The sequence below is a fragment of the Carica papaya genome, chromosome 3 (genome assembly GCF_054855325.1).
Source record: "Carica papaya isolate Zhongbai chromosome 3, ASM5485532v1, whole genome shotgun sequence".
Lineage (NCBI taxonomy): Eukaryota > Viridiplantae > Streptophyta > Magnoliopsida > Brassicales > Caricaceae > Carica > Carica papaya.
The window spans coordinates 31,859,226-31,880,828 of NC_142311.1; the positions used below are offsets into that span (position 1 = coordinate 31,859,226).

At 34.6% G+C, this 21,603-nt stretch overlaps 1 protein-coding gene across 6 annotated transcripts; it reads left to right on the forward strand.

Annotated features, from left to right (window-relative positions):
• The first annotated feature begins 635 nt into the window (after nucleotides 1–635).
• On the forward strand, nucleotides 636–21,408 carry ALY3 (DNA binding protein). 6 transcript variants are annotated; one of them, XR_015818020.1, is made up of 21 exons: nucleotides 636–790; nucleotides 1,828–1,960; nucleotides 4,976–5,074; nucleotides 5,305–5,367; nucleotides 5,884–5,961; nucleotides 6,746–6,926; nucleotides 7,211–7,470; nucleotides 7,550–7,925; nucleotides 8,454–8,531; nucleotides 9,500–9,717; nucleotides 9,841–9,903; nucleotides 15,337–15,660; nucleotides 15,750–15,928; nucleotides 16,024–16,306; nucleotides 17,033–17,275; nucleotides 17,840–17,992; nucleotides 18,854–18,997; nucleotides 19,087–19,314; nucleotides 19,725–19,991; nucleotides 20,098–20,334; nucleotides 20,848–20,985. XR_015818020.1 is itself a non-coding variant. In XM_088216538.1 (21 exons), exons 2-21 carry the CDS (start codon nucleotides 1,856–1,858, stop codon nucleotides 21,010–21,012), a joined length of 3,432 nt encoding a protein of 1,143 aa, XP_088072664.1. In that variant the 5' UTR covers nucleotides 636–790; nucleotides 1,828–1,855; the 3' UTR covers nucleotides 21,013–21,408. The 6 variants fall into 6 exon arrangements, 5 of the variants coding, with proteins under 5 accessions (XP_088072664.1, XP_088072660.1, XP_088072663.1 ...); XM_088216538.1 differs by lacking the exon at nucleotides 20,098–20,334 and having other exon boundaries at nucleotides 7,211–7,303; nucleotides 7,379–7,470; nucleotides 20,848–21,408; XM_088216534.1 differs by lacking the exon at nucleotides 20,098–20,334 and having other exon boundaries at nucleotides 20,848–21,408.
• Nucleotides 21,409–21,603: the final 195 nt, after the last annotated feature.

The following is a 21,603-nucleotide window of genomic DNA, read 5'->3' on the forward strand; positions in this document are numbered from 1 at the left end:
ATTTTTTTTATGAATGACTTATTTATTTTTATAACTCATGCAGCAAAATTTAAATTGATTGAATGAATTAAATATTGGTTAAAATTATTATCATTAAAAAATAATATAAACTTATTATATTACTATGTATATATTTAATAGATTATTATATATATATATATTAGAATTTAACAATAAATTCAAATATTAACTAATCGTTTTTATCTCAATTAAAAAAATATAATCATATAAATAACTTGCAATAACAAATCAAATTTAATTATTATAATTTTATTAATAAAATAAAATTTTAAATTTATTAAATTAAATATCATTAGTGAACAACGGTCAATTAATAATATATTAAAAATAATAAATAATATATTTTTAATAAAATTTAAATTCATAATTTTATAATAACACACTAAATTTTAAAATATATATTATTGCATGTAATAAATGTTTTTGCCAATTATACATGATATTTTACAACGTATTTTCGTAATTAAATCTTCTTTTTTGTTTTTAAAATTTACTAAAGGCTCTCTCCTAGTTGGAATTACCAACGGTTCAGATTGAAGTCTGATGCCACATGTACGGTGAAATCTAAGCTGTAGGTCCACCGTTTACTGAAGGAGCTATAGCACCCCATGAGCCAAATTGTGATTTGCATTTTTATTTTTATTTTTTATTTTAAAGTTTTCGCGGTTATATCCCCAAATTTCTCTCTTCATCTGCATCATCTTCTTCGTCTTCAGTAATCGTCAGTCACCAATCGCCACACACAAATTCGCACTCGCATCGATTGCTGGTTAGTTTCCTCTGTTCGATCTCTTTCGCGTTCGCTTTCTCTCTCAATGGCCAGAAAGTGTCATAGCATTTGATTGGCAAGCACACACATTTTGCTTGCAGTGATCTCTGGTTTGTTCTCTGCATAAACGCGCGTGTATTTCTGCATCTCTTTGTTGTTTCCTTCAATCAGGCGTGCAAAAAGGAAAATTTTGAAGTTTTTTTTTCGATAAGTGATTGCCATCTGTTCGGTGACTGAAAAGTTTTTGAATCGGGTTGGACAGGTTGCTGATTTCGTTTTTTGAATTTCATGTTCTTTTTCCGAAAAACTGATCGAACTGAAACATAAAGTTTGTATATGATGCTGAGTCGAGTGGTTTTTGTTATCTGGTGCGAATTTGGCTGGATTTCATTTTTGAGAAGCTAATTGTTTTTCTTCGTTTCTTTTGTTTTACTGCTGCTCTGGAAATGGTCAAACCTTGAAATAATGCAGCTACGCTTTAATCCATCAGTGTATATTTTGATTTTCACTTTGCGTTCTCTTTCTTTTTGACTGGGAGTTGCTAGAGTATGGTATATGGACGAAGGAAATTAAGTTTATTTGATTGTTTTGATTTGTTCGTACTTATATATTGTTCATTTTGTGTTTCTCTTCATGATATATTTTGGGGGTTAATCGTTAATCTCTTCTGGAGATTTTAGTTGTTGGCTTCATTCTCCATGCCATCAATTTCTTCTTCTCTCTCTCTCTTGCTTTTTCTTTGGTGGGTGTTGGTGGATGTGGGAGTTAGCACTTCCGCAAATGGTCCTAGATTTAAATTCAGAAGGTTAGAAGCTCATGCTTTTGTTGGTACTGGTGGTAATGTCTGTATTACCTCATAGTTATATTATAGCTTTTATGTATTAAATGACTTTTAACATTTGGGAGACTGGGATAGGGGAAAAGTAGTCTACCAGAAAAGCAACTGAGTGAACATTTTTGGGGTTTCTGTTAAGATTTCTGGGCTTGAAGTTCGTTGAGAGAATTGATTTGCTAATTCTTATTTTCTCAATTTTCAGGTTCCAAAAAATTGAGTAACTCACATTCATGGCTCCGTCAAGGAAATCTAGAAATGTGAATAAAAAATTTTCCTATGTTAATGAGGTTGCTTCCAGTAAAGATGGAGAAAATGTCAGCAAAAGTAGGCAGCGGGTGAGTGCTGTTGTTGTTCAGATTTCAGAGGAGAACTTTGGTTTACTTACTTTAGCAAATGAAATATTTCTAATTATTAATGCTTCATCTTAGGCATAATTATCTGAGTTTCTCAAACTTTAAGCAGTAATTCTAATTGTCATTTAACTTGTTATCTTGAATACTTCTCTTTGGGCTTGGATTCACATGGCAACCGAAATAGTGTCTTTGGAAATGGGCTTTCCTGTACAATGCTAGATATAGTTCTTTCTAGGGGGAGTTTTTTTTTTTCCTTCAGAATTTGTTTATTTTGATAGGCTTAAAAGGAGGTTTGATTTAGTTCCTTTTTTTTTTCTTTTTTGGGTTTAATAGAGATTATAAAATCTCTACCAGTTTTTTCTATTTTTTTTACATGCTTGATATACAATTAAGAACTCATAAGTTCAATAATTTATGAACACATTTTTAGAAAAAAAAAATTGAGGTATAACTTTTCTTAATGAGAGGTTATAAACTCTCCAAACATTGTTGGTTGACCAGATAAAAGAACCAGGTATTTCTTAACAAGTTTAAAGATAATATTCCTATACGATCTGTTATATTTTTCATTAAGGGTATCATTTTTTGTCATTTGCACAGAATTGACAGCTTGTAGTTTCCATCGTTTCTGAAATTTAAAAAATTAATACGACTTATAAGCTTGTGTTACCCAAATTATTTCAATAATTTATTTAAAAACTATATCATGGTATTTACTGTTGCAGAATTTAAAAGCTATACTTAAAAAAGAGAAAAAAAAAAAGAACTTTAGGCTCTTGTAAAATAAGGTGAACAGACATTCTTGCAATGTTTTCACTCCTATAACTCCTTTTTAGGCTTCCATCCAATTGTCTAAAATGATTGCAGTCATGAAGATAGTCGTTTAGTAACTGCAGTCTACTTACTATCTTGAAATAGAAACACTTATCAATTATTTGTGGAGTCAGTCAACTCTTGACTGATTAACGAGCTCTCTCATTTTTGTTTTGTGTAAATATGTAGTTTACACTTCTCAGAAAAAAATGCACCACTACTTTTCCCATTTTCCTATATGATTCTATCTTCGCACGAAAACGGAATTGGCTACCCTGCTTGCTGATGCCCATAAGCACCTCAGACTCACTTACCAAAGAAAGGAAATTATGAGAACATTTTAAGCCCAAGAGAACAAGCACCTCCACGGTACTTTATAAGAAACTTCCGTGGATTTTGGCTTTGAATAACATCATCACTTATCATCACCACATCTAGACAACAGGACGAAGAGAAAATATAACTACATTATGGGACTTACTGTCATTGATAAAACAATTGACAATATTATCTGTAGCGCTAAATTTTAGCATGATAAGGTGAATCGATGTTAATTTTCGGGTTTTGGAAGCTTGCCATCTCTGAAGTTGGAATGTGGAATATGTTCTTGTTGCTTAATTAAGCATGATGAGACAAAGAAGGGAAGAAAGAAAGATTCTAACTGTTCCAGATTTTCTGTAATCATGGTTTGGGCTATAACCAAAGCAAAGAGATACGTAGCTTCTGTTGATTAGATGGTTTTACACAATTCAGGTGTATTTGTCCAGCTTATGTGATTTGTACAATCAACTCTGCTATTTAAGACTAAATAAATTGCTTGCAGTTACTTCAATATTTAGGCCTTGAAATAGGCATAGTCAATGAGGTTAGCATATCAACCCATGTACTGTACATGCTATATTTTTTTGATAGAGACTAACCCATATGCGAAATAGATAAAGGTGTCCCTTTAAGAGACAGGTTTAACCCAAAGTGAGTTGAAGAAAATAATAATGCCCAAAAAGATGTGGTATGGTTGACAATGATGCTTGAAAATTTTTGAGTTCTTACAATCATTTAACGTAACTGGTAAACTGCAAAACTTTTTTTTTTTTTAAAGTAGTAACTGTATGCATTTATATGTTATATGGTTCATCTTCTATGTATGGAAATCTATTTGTATCCAATACGAGAGCTAATGGTTATTATACTGTTCTACAGCCTATTTAAGAATGTATTTTTGCACAAATTATGCATAAACTTAAAGAATCTATCTATTAACAATATTTATGCTATTCAGGTGATGTAATAAATTTATATGTTAATACTCCCCGTATGAAATTTCCAACATATTCCCCTTAAGAAATCTCTGACATTCACTCGATCAGCATATATTGTGAACACCTTTATATAAAACCTATTGGAAGTAGCAATTTCTACCACGTGGCAGCACCATTTTGTATTTCTGTTGTCTTTAGTTCATAGCGGGCCTGTTAGGCTGTGGTTTTTGTAATGGGAGGTGACCTCTCCCTTCTATTGACCTTTTTGATCCTATTGTTGTTAGAGTTTGATCCCAATGATAGTGCATCGCAATTCACAAGTTACTTCGCCAGTTAAGCTAATTGGCAGCTACCACATGGGGACAAAGATTGCTAACTTTTTTCGTTACATTTCCCATAGAAAATTTGTTGTATGAAAAAAGCTACAGTTGAGTGAGTCATGTAAGAGTTTGTCAAGGAACATATAACTGAACAAAAGGGTATCTTAAAACTTAACAATAAATTCTTTTCAATCTAGTTGGGTATTTTTTTATTCAAACTTTTTTTTTTGTCCTAACTTTTTCATTTATTGCTTTTTCGTTTCCCTTTCCGAGCCTTGTTGGTTTTTAGTAAATTCATCTTTGAGAGAGTATAATCAATACAATCTAAGTTACTCTTAAAGAATCAAAACAATTTAAATGTAACTAATGAGTTATTGTTCTATATAAGTGCATGAACTGTCTCACCAGTCCAGAAATATTAAATATCATAAATGCTTTTGTTCAATGGTTCCATGTCTCCTAATGATAATCTATGATATATGCCAATAAGATTATCAAGTGGGGAATTTTAGATATTGCATTGAGGTTTCATTCAGTTAGATGCATGCAAAGTTGGTTTTGTAAGAATCATTCTAACTCGTAAATTATTGTTTTAATGCATGCAGAAGAGAAAATTGTCAGATATGTTAGGACCGCAATGGAGCAAGGAAGAGCTTGAGCGTTTTTATGAAGCATATCGTAAGTATGGAAGAGATTGGAAGAAGGTTGGTACCAAATTTTTGATGATGGTACAGTATTTTTATTAAATAATTTTTCTGGGGAAAACCCCCCCATAAAACTTCAATTTCATTTGAGAATGTTGGACGTGTTTCCATTGGACACTTTCATGGTTTGATGTTTGAAGGTTTTCAGTGTTGCGTGGATGGTTATGATGATTATTTATCGTTGCATTATTGTGACATATCTTTGTTTTGTGTTTTGTTGGGTTTTGCAGGTGGCTGGTATTGTGCGTAACCGGTCTGCGGAAATGGTAGAAGCCCTTTATACAATGAATAGAGTAAGCATGGCCTTAATTGTCAGAACAGCACCTGTAGTTTATCTTTCTTTCTGTCAGAATTTTCAAACTCGTATTTGATTTGCTTCCACAGACACTGCCCGGCATTACTATCAAAATTCTTTTACTTCTTAAAAACTTTACTCGTATTATTGTACTATATACTGACAGCTTTTTGACCAAAATGGTGGCGCATACTCAATCAGTTTGGTGTTTCTGCCTTTTTGTAGTTCCTTGAAGTATGGAGCTCATCAGCTTGAATTTGGTTTCATCTGAAACACTCAACAGAGTTTTTGATTTTTATTTTTAAGAAGTTTAATTAGGAATTTCGTTTGATCTAAATTGCAATTTGAAAATCCATTGCGGTTCAATTACTAAATGAAGAAATTTGGTTCTCTAAACAAGTTAAGATGTATATTATAAACGGCATTTATTAGCTTTATTGATCTTTCTTGGTAGCCTATTCATTTTTCTGAAGGACAAGTAATTGGTTGTTGCTGACAAGTTGTGTATTCTTAGGCTTACTTATCTCTTCCAGAGGGTACTGCTTCTGTGATTGGACTGATTGCCATGATGACTGATCACTACTCCGTTCTGGTAAATTCCTTGTTTGATTTATTGAGGTTTCTTGAATTTCTAAATTGACCTTAGGTTTCCAAAATATCATCATGGGGACATCTTAACCTTCAAAGACATTCATATCCTCATTTATTTTCTGTTTAATGCTTCATAAAACATATTAAACAGAGTTATGCTCGTAAAATTTTTGTAACTATACCTGACAATCAGTCCAAGTGGAACAATGTTTTTCTGGAGATGGAGAATATGCAAAAATTGTGAATAAAATTGGTTGTCAAGGTGATATGTAATTTCCAATAAATCTAAGAAATCTAAAGAAATATCTATTGAAAGGCGATAATGAATCATTCTTATACATTGATGGTTAAGTTTTGGCCAACTGAGAGGTGAACACTTCACTTCTGTTAAGATTACATGGTTTTAAGATCATCAGGGGAGTTAGTTATAGTGAGGAATTTACAAAAAATTATACTTTTGATGGAGCAAATATTATTTTGCAGATTGATGATTTTAAGTGCCGTGTCAGTGTGATTTGAAGTTCCTTTTCCATGTGATTCCTTGTTGAGTGGATTCTATTGGAGATTGATTTAACTCGTTTCTTTGTCGATTAGTCTGCAAGTGCTGATCTTCTATTAATATAATTTTTGAACTTTGTTCTTCTCAGTTCCTGCGAGTTTGAATAGAAATGTGTAAGGTGTCTGATTATGAGGAACATTTTTGAAAATTTAGGTAAATTTAATTGGTATAACACATGATACAGTTGTATGTATGGAACTGAATTCCTTGGATCTTGAACTGGCAGGGAGGAAGTGACAGCGAACAAGAAAGCAATGAGGACATAGGAACATCTCGAAAACCTCAGAAACGTGCTCGAGTGAAATCGCGGGAGCAGACTTCTAAAGGATCAGAGGGCCCGCTTTCTGATCGGTTGCAGTTCCAGTCAGCTTCTGGCTGCCTGTCATTGCTGAAGAAGAGACGCACCGGTGTGAAATCTCTGTCCATCTCTTCTCTCTCCCCTTCTGTTACTCTCTCTCTCTCTCTCTCTGTGTGTGTTCATGCATATATTCTATTATATTGGACTTTGTTTTTTGAAGTTGATTGCATTCCATTGCTCTCAGCATGCTGTTTTTACGCAATTTTTTGCATGGTTAAATTTGTGAACTTGAAACTAGGTTCCTAAAATGCATGGTAGCATATCTTTTTATCAGTCTTTGGAAGAGAGATTTATTTTTCCCTTTACTTGTTGACATTCTGTATTTTGTTTTAGGGAGTGTGCCTCGTGTCGTTGGAAAAAGGACTCCTCGTGTCCCAATTTCATGCTCTCATGGTAAAGAGAGTGGGGAGAGGTATTCTATGCCAGGTAGGCAAGGTTTGAAAATGAAGGTGAATGCTAGTGATGATGATGTTGCTCATGAGATAGCATTAGCGTTGACAGAGGCTTCACAAAGAGGTGGCTCTCCCCAAGTTTCTCACACACCCAAAAGAAAAACAAAGACCCCCTCTCCTGTTCAAAAGGGTGAAAAAATGGTAATCACTATTTTAACTGCTTCTTGTGCATTTTATATTATTGCTAAAATTATGAACCAATTTCTTATTGTATGTGCAGCATACTGAATCAGATATGACAGGTACCAAGCTTCGTGGTAGCGAAATGGATGAGGGTGGTTATGAATTAAGCTTAGGAAGCACTGAAGCTGATAATGGAGATTATGCTGGAGATAGAAGCTACTTGATGAGTACTGATGGTCCTGGCACAATAGAAGTTCAACAAAAGGGAAGGAGATATCATGGGAAGAAACGAGAAGTTGAAGACAGTGCAAACAATCATTTGGATGACATAAAGGAAGCCTGCAGTGGGACAGAAGGAGAGAAACTGAGTCCTGGCAAGGGGAAATTTGAAGCAGACACCGTGGATGGGAAAACTACAAAGGCCTCCAATAAGGGCTTAAGGAAGAGAAGTAAGAAGGTTCTCTTCATTCAAGGTATATTAGAATTTAGGCTAGGTAGCCTTCCATGTCTTTTTCTTTCCTTTCTCATTTCCCTTCATAATTAATGCTGTTCAATGTTGTTATGCCTTTAAGTGAAGCTTTATGATGCCTGTTTTCTCCCATAGATGCTTTACCATCAGTTTACATGAATCTTTGATTTTTATTTAACATGAAATGGTGATCTATACTCTTGTTATACTGAGGATTAATGCTGGTTTTATCTTCTATAAATGGATATTTAATGCTCCTTGGCCCTAGCACATTGTCTTTTTATCTTGAAGATAATGTTGTTTACTGGTTATTGGTTGAGACATACAAGAAACCAAACTGATGTTTTGTATTCTTTCAAAATTGGAATAGAAGATAGTTGTTACGCCAATTTCAATATATTCTTGCATGATTGAAGTCCACAATCTTGATTGAGTTATTTTCACCTGCTATATTTTTCCCTTTAATAATATGTTTGTTTCATTGAGGAAATTGTATAACTCTGTTAATTTCTTGAATCTCCTATTTTTGCAGATGAGGGCTCTGCTTTTGATGCCCTCCAGACTTTGGCAGATCTGTCCTTGATGATGCCAGAAACTACTCCTGACACTGGTAAGATGACTACATGTTTTGATCAGTAATCTAGGTGAAAATTTTAACAAGACAAGTCCATAACTTGAAGTGGCTATTCAATATTCGTCAGTTTTATTGATTATTTTATATTATCTCTGTATGCGAGGATTCAGACATTTCTTTGGATGTGAAAGTTGGTTATAACTGGAAGTTAGAATTAAGTTGCTACTCCAATATGATGACTCTTGCATACTAGGAGGGGATAATATATCTTATTTTGCAATCAAACAGTAGTATTTGGTTATCAGTTTTTTTTGGGTCCAGAAGCAAAGATCTTATTGTTTCATCTGCATCAATTTCTGTTTTATACTTATTGTGAGACATATTTAGATGGGTCCAAATTTTTGCCTACTTTGGCAATCAGCCTTATTAAAAAAACTGAATGATCTTCTGCTAATTTTGCCATTGCTGCCAAATATAGACATGAATCAGGTTAGTCAAGTCATTCAACTCATAACCTTGTTAAGGAAATGAATGGAAGAGTGGTATTGTGGTGTGGCTAACAAAACTTTCATCTTTCTGGGAAGTTTTACCATAGAAAGCAGATTTGCTTCTGAAGTGCAATCTTTATCATTTGTTTAAAACTCTCCGACCCACCAAGTTGTAGTTTGATATATTTGATAGAAAGAAGGGATGGGTTGGAAGGGGAGCACCCGGGGGGGCAAGGGGTGCACAACATTCTTAAATTTTCTTTTGTATTTATTGTCTGCTTCTTTTTAATCTAAGTCCTGATTTTGATGTTGACCGTCCTTTTTCTTCAGAAAATTCTTAATCGTGTCTCTCAAGCTTTCCTGGAATTTTACCGATCTTTTACTCCCTTTTAGTTGACTTCTAGATATGTCACTAAATATTAGTTCTTACGTTATCCTTGTCAAAGCAAATGATTATCTTGGTTTTTATTCTAGTTCAATCAAAACATGAAAACTTTGCTTGTTATCTTTTTTTAGAATCTTCCATTCAAGTCAAGGAAGAGAAGACAGGTAACAATGAAGAGTACAAACTAAAAGGGAATAGTTCTATTCCTGGAGTTAAAGCGGGTGCCATCAAAGCATCCAAAGTCGGAAAATTCTTTGAGAATGATATTCATGCTCCTACTGAAGCAAAGGGAATCAATCTGGGCAATTCTGTTAGGCGAAAAAGGAGGCAGAAGTCCTTGCCGTCAAAAGTAAGAATGTATTGTTTGTTCATGGACATTAATTTCCTTTTTTTCTTTACCTTGAGTGGAGACATTTTATAAAAGCATTTGGTTAGTGGCATGAAATATGACGATGTGCAAGTTGCTTTCTAGTTGCAGATTCGTCAATATGAAGCTCCTACAACTTCTCAATTTGCTGAATCCCCAAATATTGAGGTATTTAGTTTCTTTTTATCTTGAGAAAATAGAGAAAATTTCCTCCTTGATCTTCTTTGACATTATTTTAGTCATAGAAGCACATGGAGGTTAGAGCTTACAAGCTACTAGAAAATAAACCCTAGTGCAGGTAATCAAATTTTTATCTACTCAGCATTTTTTAAAAAAGTGGATATTAGCTGTTTATCCTTTTTGGGTGCAATTTTTATCTAATAGTCGTTCTTCTTTCTCTAAACGGTGGCTTCTCAAATTTGGTGCAAGTTGTTTGCTTTGGAGAGAATTAGGTTTCCACTCACTCTTGGGGGGTTTTTATTTGCCTATTTCAGGGCTTGGGTGAAGAATAAAGGCCATAAGATGCTATGGAGAGGGACAATCTTTGCTGGATATTGTGCTTTAGAGCTGGAGCTTAATAACATAATTTTAGCTTCTGTGCTAATACTACACACTATTTGGGATAAAATGATTCTATATGACCTTTTAGTTGGCTAAGGCACAGGGTTTTTCCAAGTTTGCCTCTGTCTATTATGCGAAGGAATTGGGAGATTATCTTACATTGAATCTGGTCTTTTTTTTCCTGTTTTTCTTCTTCTTCTTTTTATTTGTCTTTATTTCCATTTGAGGATGTGATATCCGCTTGCATCCAGGTCGTTCTTAAGACAAACTTTCTAATGGAAAAAAAGCACTCTCTTTGTTTAAAATCTTGTCCGAGTGTCTGAGAGGTATGACGACAATTTTTTTAGTTAAAGGAGTGGCTGAGGTTTCAAGAGATTATCCTGTTTGGGAAGATGCGTGAAAAGGATGGAGTCTTGGCATTTGAAACTTGGCGCGTAAAAACCCGTTGTCATTGGCTAAGTGGCTTTGGCATTTTCCTTTTGAATCCCCTTCTTTGTGTTTTATGTCCTTTATCTGGGTTTGGATTGTGGATCATCTAAGGCCAAAATCATGAATCAAACATGTTAATTTCTTGATGGATATCTGATGTAGCATAGTGGAATAAGATTTAGAGCAGTAGTTAAAAGAAAAGAAAAGAAAAGAATCCAATTTATAATCTAAATAGTCGATAATGCCAATTTATGACCACAATTAAAGAGTTGTTAGATGCTTAATCAATGAGAGAATATCAATAATTTTTGTTCACTACAGTCTTCTAAACAATGTGAATTCCCCATGTATTTTCATACTTATATTTAAAAAAAAAGTGAATCCTTTATGTATTTATAGGATGTTTGTATAATGTAATAGGAGTAGAATAATAGAAAAACAATAACAAAATGAGATTTTTAACTAAATAAGAAATAAGATAGTTATTTCTCTATAAAAATAAAAAAACTAGATAAGAGATACAATTTCTAAACTATCCTTAGTAGTTCCCGATTAAGTTGATTACCTGTTGTAATACCTCAAAATTATAATTACATAAATCTTTTATAATGTTGAAATATGTTCATTCTAGAATATTCCTATATTATATGATTCTCTTCCACTTGGAAACTTGACCTTAAGTTTTGAAATGTTGAAGTAGCAAAAAATTGAAACCTTGGGACATACGTAAAACACGGTGCATCTAGGTTGTAGTGTGAGTTCCTGGACGTTTTCGAAGATCTCCAAGATTATTGTAATTATGTATGATATTTGGTTAGTTGTTGAATACGTGAGCTGTAATAGAGATTTTAGGAGCTTTAGTTAGCTTCTTCTTAATTAGGAAGATTATTTTCCTCTTTTGTACCCTAGAAGGGATATGTACCTTTGCATAATAATCGATCCAACCATCCCATAAACTTTCACTCTCTTCTGTTGTATCTTTTTTTCTCTCACTATCTTTAGAATCCTACTCTGCCAACTTTTCCCAATTACTTTGGGTTCCCAATTTCAGAGATCAGAATTGAGAACTGAAATGAGCCCAAGAGAACCTGTATCATGAACCAACTATAAAAATTCCATATATAGATTGCAAGACGGTTAGCGATCCTGTTAAACCGTATTTAGCCTAGTAAGGTCTATTAGTAGGTGACCAATGTCCATTAGCTGTTATCTGAGTCCTTTGCCAAAGGGTGTAATAACCTTGCTTATAGTATATTCATCCTCTCTTCCATGAAATAGAAGGCTTAAGAGACATTCTTAACTTGATCATTTTGATCAAATGGATAAATAAACATTAATTTACTTTCCAAATACTCAATCTGCTTTAAAAGTGAGTATAAAGCATGAATTTGACCAAACTAGCCTGGAATCAGGAATAGTTTGGAGCTAGGTGAATCAGATTGGGTGAAGTAGACTTGTTAAATCTTATTGAAGAAGTCGAGCTGGACAATCTCAGTTGAAGTTCATGAGGTCCACATGTTGGTCTTAATTCATTAGAGAGAGTTGGCTTTTCAATTGAAGACTTGTTGTTGGGTAATGATTACATATTGGTGCTTGGTATTACCTATGACAGCTGAGAAGGTGATAAGCCGAAGAAAGTGATCTGCCAAATTTGCAGAATGTGCAGTTGGTTTTTGGGAAGTAAACATTTGAGGTTTGGTGGGATGGTCAAGCAGCAGCCTTTTTGTCATCCATCTCCATTTAGTGGCAAGAGTTTGGGAGGAGGCCAATGGTTGCTGTATAGTTTTGCTTTTCCTGTGAGTTTGTGTTTTTGGGTGGTATTTGGGATGTGAAGTACTTGGTGACGCTATCCTCTTATTGACCCTTGGAGTTTGAGGGTCAACTAAAAAATTTGAGATTCGTTCTCCAAATGCAAATTCATTCTGTTCCTGGAGTTCCTACAATGTTGGATAGCACATGTAAGCACTAATATCTTCTTCCAAAGAATTGACAATCACGTCATTACCATAGATATTTCAACATCTCATACTGCATAGGCTGGATCATTCTCGGTAGGGCTTGTTTTTTTGTCTGTAAAATAACCCATCTTCCCACGGCCCCAAATGTACATACAAACCACTTGAGACCATCTTAAGAACTTGTTACCATTCAAGCAAATAGTGATGATTTGAACAGAGTGAGACTCAGAGTTGGGTCGGAGTTTATTATCTTTTGACAAGGTTGCAGCAAGGGAGGATAGTGATGCAGTGGCTGATTTGGAGGAAATGTTAGACATAGTGCTTTTGAGGATTGCTACAGTTGGGAAAGCAGGGAGAAAACAAGGGAATGAGTAGAGAACAGAGAAGGGGGAAAAGAAAAAGAAAAGAACAGGGGTGATAGAGAAGAGAGGGATTGGGAAATAAGGGCAGGAGCAGAGGAAAAAATCAGCTAGTAATTGATAGCTCTTGTACCGTCTAGATTGAGAGAATGTGGGGGGTAGTTTCTCTGTTATTAGGCTTCTCTAACAATACTTAACACATTGTCAATTATAGAAGATACAAGAAGTTAAACTAGGAAAGAGAATATATTTGCTTTAAGAGCATTCCTAACATAAACTATCTAAAGATACAATAGTTGACTAATAATATTTGCAGCTAATATCCTATTGAGAGTTGTGGAATAAAAGACCACAATCTTATATTTTCTGACAATTTTTTTTGTTGAGATAAAAAGAAGTATATTGTGTATAAGGCACGAAGGGGGTGCTGCCCCTATACAAAAATTTACATGTCTAATAGAACATCAAAAACTTTCCCAAAATCATCCCATCCATAAACATCATAGCTTAAGATTAGAGATCCAAAAGTATGTATCCACCTATCCCTAATCCTACCCAAGTTCACTATACACCTATCAAAAATTCTATTGTTCTTCTCTTTCCACACCACCCAAAAGATAGTTAAGAGAATTTATTTTACAATTTTTTTGATTTCTTACATATCGCACCCCAATCTCAAAGTTCATTTTTCACTGTGTCCCCAATAATCCAATTGATACCCAATAAACTATACATCATATTCCATATATTCTATGTCACTGGACACCACAGAAGAAGATGATTGTAAGATTCAGCTGCTACTTTTCACAAATAACAACTATTAACCATAATGTGACCCCTTCTCGTCAACTTGCAATAGTGAGGATGCATTCCCGGTCCGGTTCTCATGCAAAAAAAGTGATTCTCGGTGGCGCTCTCACATCCATATCTGCGAAGCTGGAAATCTCACACTATCACCCTCATTATTGGCCAAATAATGATAAAAGGACTTGACTTTATACCATCTTTCTTTAATTTCCACACGGCCTTATCCTTGTAGTCATCAAGGTGAGCATCAGTAAGTAATTGAATGAATCTAGTGAACTCATCAATCTTCCAATCATTAAGATTTCTGACAAGATTCATGTCCCACCCACTCCTCCCATCAACACCTCTGAAAACCTCTTCCACCACCACATTCTTCCTTAAGGCTAAAGCATAAATTCCTGGAAATTGCTCCCTAAGTTTACCCCTCCCAATCCACTCACCCTCCCAAAACCTAATGATATTGTCCTTCCTCAGATTCCACTGAATACAATCAAGAAAGTCTTTCTTCCCCATACTAATCTTCCTCCAAAGCCCAACACCATGAGGTCTAGCAATCTCCCCACCACTCCTCCCCACAACATCCCCCCACCTCGCACCAATGACCCTGCACCACAACCTCCCTCCTCGGATAAGTATCTCCTCAGCCAGTTGCCATGTAAGGGCCTATTTTCCAAGACAATAAAAATGAGATAATTTAAGCAAGCAATACCACTCACAGGATCATCTTAGAAATCTTAACTAAGTCTAATATATAGCCTATGAGATCAAGAGGAAAAAATTGTAAAATCAAACCCATGCAGGACAACAAATAAATGAGTATACTAGGTGTCCCAAGTCTGGGACAGATTGATGTTGTGAAATAACTCATGCAACACACACAGATTAAAGTAAAAGTTGAAAGCGAAAGAGGGAAGATAGAGAGTCTAATTTAGTTCAGCAGTTTGCCTATATCGATGGATCCACCTGTGAAATTTTTATTATTTGGAACTTCACTTGTGCAAGCTGAGGTTTTTCCTTTATATAGTGGAGGACAAAACTCAAATTTACAAGAATGCTACCGCATAAAAAAAAATTTCCCTGGCTCCAAAATACTCCTTTACTGGGACCTACTTGTGAACAGTAAATACTCTCAATATGAGCAATAGTCAAAAATTGGGAAATAATGTTTAGACCAAATCCTGATTATCATTGCTAATACAATGTGATATCTAAGAATTTTGTTTAAGGTTTTGGGTTCTAGAAATTGTAATCATTCATCCTCTTAGGAAGGTTTCTTTGTAGTTTGTTTTATATATGCATTTACTTGCATAAGTTCATGTTACTTTTTCCATTCATTGTTCTTGATATTACAAGTTTATTTTCTGTCAATTCTGCCAACCAAATCCGGCAAATTTTTTACTGTCTCATGAATCTTTGTTCCAAATTTTGTCTTGACTGATTCTTGTTTGGTTTGTGATTTTACTATGTGCCACTGCTAATGATTGTAGGTGACTGATGAAATAAACAAGCATGTCAATAAAGGCAAACGTTCTCATGGTGTTGCACCTCCAAAACAAGGGAGGTTAATCAAAACTTCTGAGGGTACATCTTCAAGTAATGATCATGGAACAGAAGCTGAAGTTTCAGCTCCATCAACTATGCAAAATGTATCTGCAAACCCAGTCAATTTACCTACAAAAATTAGGAGTAGACGGAAGGTAGAAATGCAGAAACCATCGCTGAAGGGAGATAAGAAATCTTCTGAGAATACTGTGAATGACCAGTCTGAAGTGTCTATTCCTCCATCTCATTACAAGACTCTCAATCTTAAGGTTAATTTTCATTCATTTACATTTCCACCGTGTTAGTTTCTTGCATCTTAATCTTGTATTAAATTCGATAATGTATTTTTTAACTACAGGAAAAGCTTTCAAATTGTCTATCTCGGCAGCAAGCACGGAGATGGTGTGTTTTTGAATGGCTCTATAGTGCAATTGACTACCCATGGTTTGCTAAAAGGGAATTTGTTGAGTATTTGGATCATGTGGGATTGGGTCATGTCCCAAGGTTAACTCGTGTTGAATGGGGTGTCATAAGGAGGTTCTTGCCTTATAACTACAGGCTTTTTATTTGTATTTCTTATCTGATAAGTTTTTAGCAACATGGTGCTTATTTACTTTTTATGTTAATGTCAGTTCTCTTGGCAAACCAAGAAGATTTTCTGAGCAATTTCTGAAGGAAGAGAAAGAAAAGCTCTATCAATACCGGGAATCTGTTAGAAAACATTATGCTGAACTTCATGCAGGTTCTAGGGAAGGTCTTCCAACTGATTTAGCCCGACCTTTAAAAGTTGGTCAGGGTGTTGTTTCTCTTCATCCAAAAGCAAGAGAGATTCACGATGGCAGTGTACTCACTGTTGACCATAGTAGGTACAGAATTCAGTTTGACCGGCCTGAGCTGGGGGTGGAATTTGTCCAGGTACTTTTTATGTTAATGCCTGTAGATTGTTTTTTCCTTACTGATACTTGGGGTTTGCACTATATGGATATTACTATAGATAGCTTCACTCGCAAGACGTTGCAATAATAGCTACATGAGGTATCAATATTTGTAACAGATTGTCCTGACCTCTTCAAATTGATAAAATGCTTTCCCCAATATTTTTTTACAAGGGTTGCACCCTGTTGGTGCCCTTTGAATGTATCACATTTTTTCTTTAAAAAAAATACTTTCCCCAATATTTTTGTACAGGGGTTGCACCCCGTCGGTGCCCTTTGAATGTATCACATTTTTTCTTTTAAAAAAATACTTTCCCTAATAAAACTGCCTGCCAGTTAAAGAATGGAATAAACTAAACAAGTATGTCAAGAAAGTTAATCTGTAAACAAAAATTGCCTAAAGGTGCTATGACAGTGTGCCTTCATCCATGATAGAACTTGTACATAGTACTTGAGAAAATTACCAGCAGTGGAACTGGAATATGAAATTACTTACTTTATCATGGATGCTTAGAGTACAAAATTTAAAGAATTACATTATGATTTTTTGGCAGATTGCATTTGTTTCTCGTTAGTAACTGTTTTTTTGGCTAGATAAACTGCCAAAAAAAGGCTTGAACCTGAGTGTCCTCTATGTTTTTCTTTGTTCTTTATCTTAAGGCACTTGCTCCATTCATGTTTTTCTATTATACTTCTTTTGGTGTAGGATATTGATTGCATGCCTTTAAACCCATTGGAAAACTTGCCCGCATCTCTTATGAGGCAAAGTATCAGTTTTGATCGATTTGCCGAGAATTTTAATGACCTAAAAATGAATGGACAACCAATAGAAAGAATAACTGAAGGATATCTAAAATTTGCCGCATGTGAGAACCTGGAGAACATCAGTAGTCCTCCTCCTATTTCTCCCTCAGCTTGTCATCTTAGCAGTTCATTACAGCTGCAAAAGGTCAGTTAGCTTTGCATCTTCTTCAACTCTAGGTGGACATATAGATGAGGATGATTGTTTATTGTTATTTATGAATTTAAATTCCCAAGTCATCTTTTGTTTTTTCATTATGAGAACCCAAAAAGCACAATTTATAATTTATTCTCATGTTGTATATCTTTTTCTAGGAGTTGCTATATGAGTCACTTTATATGATCTCGATCGCTGTGTGTGTCTCTGTGGCAAAGCCAGTGTCTAATTTCGTGACCTCAATAGTGTTGAGTTTCTCAAAGTGAAGGTGATTGTCATATTTTATCTTGGAAAGAACCTGGAGTAACACCGTCCAAAGGATACACATGCAGCATATCATTATTCTAAAATCTACATTTGGCTGCAAGTCCCTATCTATCTTTCTAAACTAGGGTTGCAGTTTCATCAATGTTTAGCTCCATTCCTCTCTTCTTTAACCATCTCTGATCAGAGCTTTTATTTATTTATTTGTAGTTTTGTTGCTGTAGCTACAGCTGTGTAAATCTCTAGACCCTGAATTATTCTGCCCATTTGATCAAAACCTGTTTTGGATAGGGTGGTCAGCCAGGTTCAAATTTGCAAGTCAAGGATGAAATTGTTAACATACAGCAAGCATTAAATTCTCAGTCTTCTAATCTTGCACAGATCCAGGCCAGGGAAGCTGACGTGCAAGCTCTTTCTGAACTAACTCGTGCTCTTGACAAAAAGGTTCTGCCCTTTTTAGTAATTTGCCTTAGATGTGTCTGCTCAGTCATTTTAAGTAGCTTAGTTAAATTTATTTTTTTCATGCATTGATATTATTAACTTTGGATTGATGAACACTATTGTCATATTTGATTGCCATTTTTAGGGTGTTCCTCTTTTGACCAATTTAGCTAGTTTACAATTTTATCTCCATTTTCTGTCGGCCTTTTCTTTTACTTAAAATCAAAATTTCCATCTTCTATAAATTTGCAATAGCAGCATGGATACTTATATAATCGTATGAGATGAAGATAAAATGGTTGAATTGAAAGAGAGGTAATGCGGGATTCATCAAGAATATTTTACCATTAAATTGTAAACGAAGAGGAACAAACTTTTGGTACCTGAATATTACAAAGATGTGATTGTTGAGGAGTTGAAACCCATAAAAGCTAAAGAATTCATTCATCAAGGATCATTCAAGCAATGTAACCTATTACTAAGCCTAAATTCATGGTCAGAGAAGGATATTCTGATGAAGTATAAAGAAATAAGAAATGTAATCTTCTCCTTTGGGCTATTATGTCTCAATTTAATTGCAAAATCTTGATTTGCTTGTGCTTCCTTAAATGGAATTGTATATTTTAAATTTTAATTTGAGTCCACCCAAAACAAAGATGTGAATTTTCATTTAAGATTTTCTCAACTTTAGAGAAGGATTGTTGATAGCCAATCTTATTTATTTGAAGATAGGCCTAATATTTTAGTTGCATCCCTTGTAGCCTATATTATGTTCTGTCATGAATTTGTTATCTGAACCTGATAGAAATCCTATTCAATGTCCATTGGTATGAGTAAACTGACGGGTCATGTAAGAATCTGTAGGAGGCTGTGGTTTCAGAGTTGAAGCGCATGAATGATGAGGTGATGGAAAGCCAAAAAGATGGACACAACTCTCTCAAGGACTCGGAATCCTTCAAGAAGCAATATGCTGCAGTTCTGTTTCAGCTGAGCGAAGTCAATGAACAGGTATGATTCTTCTTAAACCAATCATCAAAATCTATATGCCAAGTATTTCTAATCTATGCAACAGTTGTTTGACATGATTGCACGTGTAGGTTTCTTCTGCTCTCTTCCGCTTGAGGCAAAGAAACACTTATCAAGGGTATCAAGGGAATTCATCATATATATGGTTGCAACCTACACATACTTTAGGTGACCCTGGTAGTCAGCCAAGCTCATTTGATCGTTCTGCTTCTCATCCCCAAGAACCTGGATCTCATGTGGCTGAAATTGTTGAAAGTTCAAGAACGAAAGCCCAAACAATGGTTGATGCTGCTCTACAGGTCCTTATTGGCCATCTAACTTTACATACCTGGCTGGTCCCTTTTTTTCAGATATTATGCCTGCAAGTGCATAATGTTTAATGACTACTGCTAATGCTTTCTCATGCATCCTTTCTAATTTGTGACTATTATTTGTTGTTAAACAAATTATATAACTGGCTGTCAGTCTTCTGATTTTGAGGTCTGCATCCTTTATAACCATAAAATGGTCATCGCACTATTGGCTCCCAGTTTATTTCAAATAAATTAAAACTCATCCAGGCATCCTAGGTTCATGATGATTTAATAGTTTCGTTCTTCAATCATTGGGTATTCTCATATAAGGGATCTAGTTGACAGCACAGAGTGGCTGCTCCAATATTTTAAATTCAGCATGCCATGTCTCTGAGTACACATGTTACCTGTTTCAGGCGGTGGCTTCATTGAAAAATGAGCAAAGTAATATTGACAGGATTGAGGAAGCTATAGATTTTGTAAATAATCAGCTTTCAATGGATAATATACCTGCAAACCCGGTTCAGAGGACAGCTTCTCAGGATGAGCCAACTCCCTGCATATCCAATCCATTAGCAACTACCAATACAGCTGATTCTCGGGTGAATATATCTGATCAAAATGAGGCACAAATACCTTCGGAACTTATTGGACGCTGTGTAGCTACTCTGCTCATGATTCAGGTAAATTCTAATAATGGTTTCGTGAACTTTTGCTGCAAGTAATTTACTTTTATGTAGACATGATAAATTTCAGAATGTCTGAATCAGAAAGTTGGATATCATGCAGCTTTCCGATGGGCTGTTTCTGCAGGTCATATGCCTGGCACTTTGTTTTGACATCTATGCCTCTTTGATATCACCAAGTTGAAAATGATCAAATGAAATTATTATGTTGAAGATTATGGTAACTTCGAGTTAAAATTTGGAAATATTAGCATCAGTAAACACATTTTAAGAGTGGGATGGATCTTTTATAAGAGTGCTATAGGCTGCTGATTTATGAAACCAAGCGGACAGCTTCATGGTTAGTGAATGAGGCATGGCAGCTGGTTTTACTTGTTCGATCTCTTTTCCCTTGAAGTTTTGCTTACCTCTTAAAAAATAACCCTATCTTTTTTATATAAAAAATAAAATTAAAAAAGATTGTTTGTATTATCAAATATTAGTTTATTGAAAAATCATTAGCATCATGATAAATTGGTTTACTTATTTGTTGAAGTCATCATATTATGTTAACTATTTAGTTAAATGAAACAACATTTACGATTTCGCAGAAACAGAACCTATGTTCTCAGTTTGACCAATTTGAATTGATTTTTGAACTTCTAAATACATATCTTGATTTTGGAAGTTCATGAAAATGTTTGTTTTTATATTGATATATATATATATATATATATATATTTGTATATATTTACATAGATGGACTTTTTTTCCTATCTTGACATGAGTTCTATAGTTACATTTGACTGCCATGCCAAGCAAATTTGCAATTTTAAACATAATCATATGGCTCTTTGCACAATGAAATTTGCAGAAGTGTACAGAAAGACAGTTTCCACCGGGTGAAGTCGCGCAGGTTCTAGATTCGGCTGTCACCAGTTTGCAGCCATGTTGTTCACAGAACCTTCCAATTTATGCAGAGATTCAGAAATGCATGGGAATTATTAGAAACCAGATATTAGCACTTATACCTACTTAACCTTTGATACCTGATTGCTTGATTTTGTTGTCTGTAAAGTCCTGTAATATTGAATAGAACTCTGTATCATTTTCAATTATTCAATGCAATTTCCACGTAAAAATTTTCTTATATGTTTTATGTTTTATGAGGCGCCTGCATCAAGAACGAGGGAATGTATCAAGATGTGAAGCTAACAGCTCTCCTCTTGCATATTGTAATATGTATCTACTGGGCCTATTGTATGATAAAATGTTCTTTTTTTCTTTTGGGTTTAATAGATGTTACATGATTTGTAAATTTTCATTAGTTTAAGAAGGATTCCAGATAGTTTTGAGTATGATATTTGTAAGTAATTTTTAGGATGCCCCATGGATGGATGACCTATATTAATAAAATTATCACTTATTTTAATCAGTTTAAGGATATAGTTTTCGCGGTTAAGAATATGTATGGATATTACTATATTACATCTTATGTTATTGAATTCTAATTATTTAATTTCATATTATGAATATTTCAAATATATGTTAAGAATATTATTTTCTTATAAGTTTTTTTCGGAGGATGAGTAAATGGTGGAGTATGTTTTTGTTCATGTTTCATTTTATG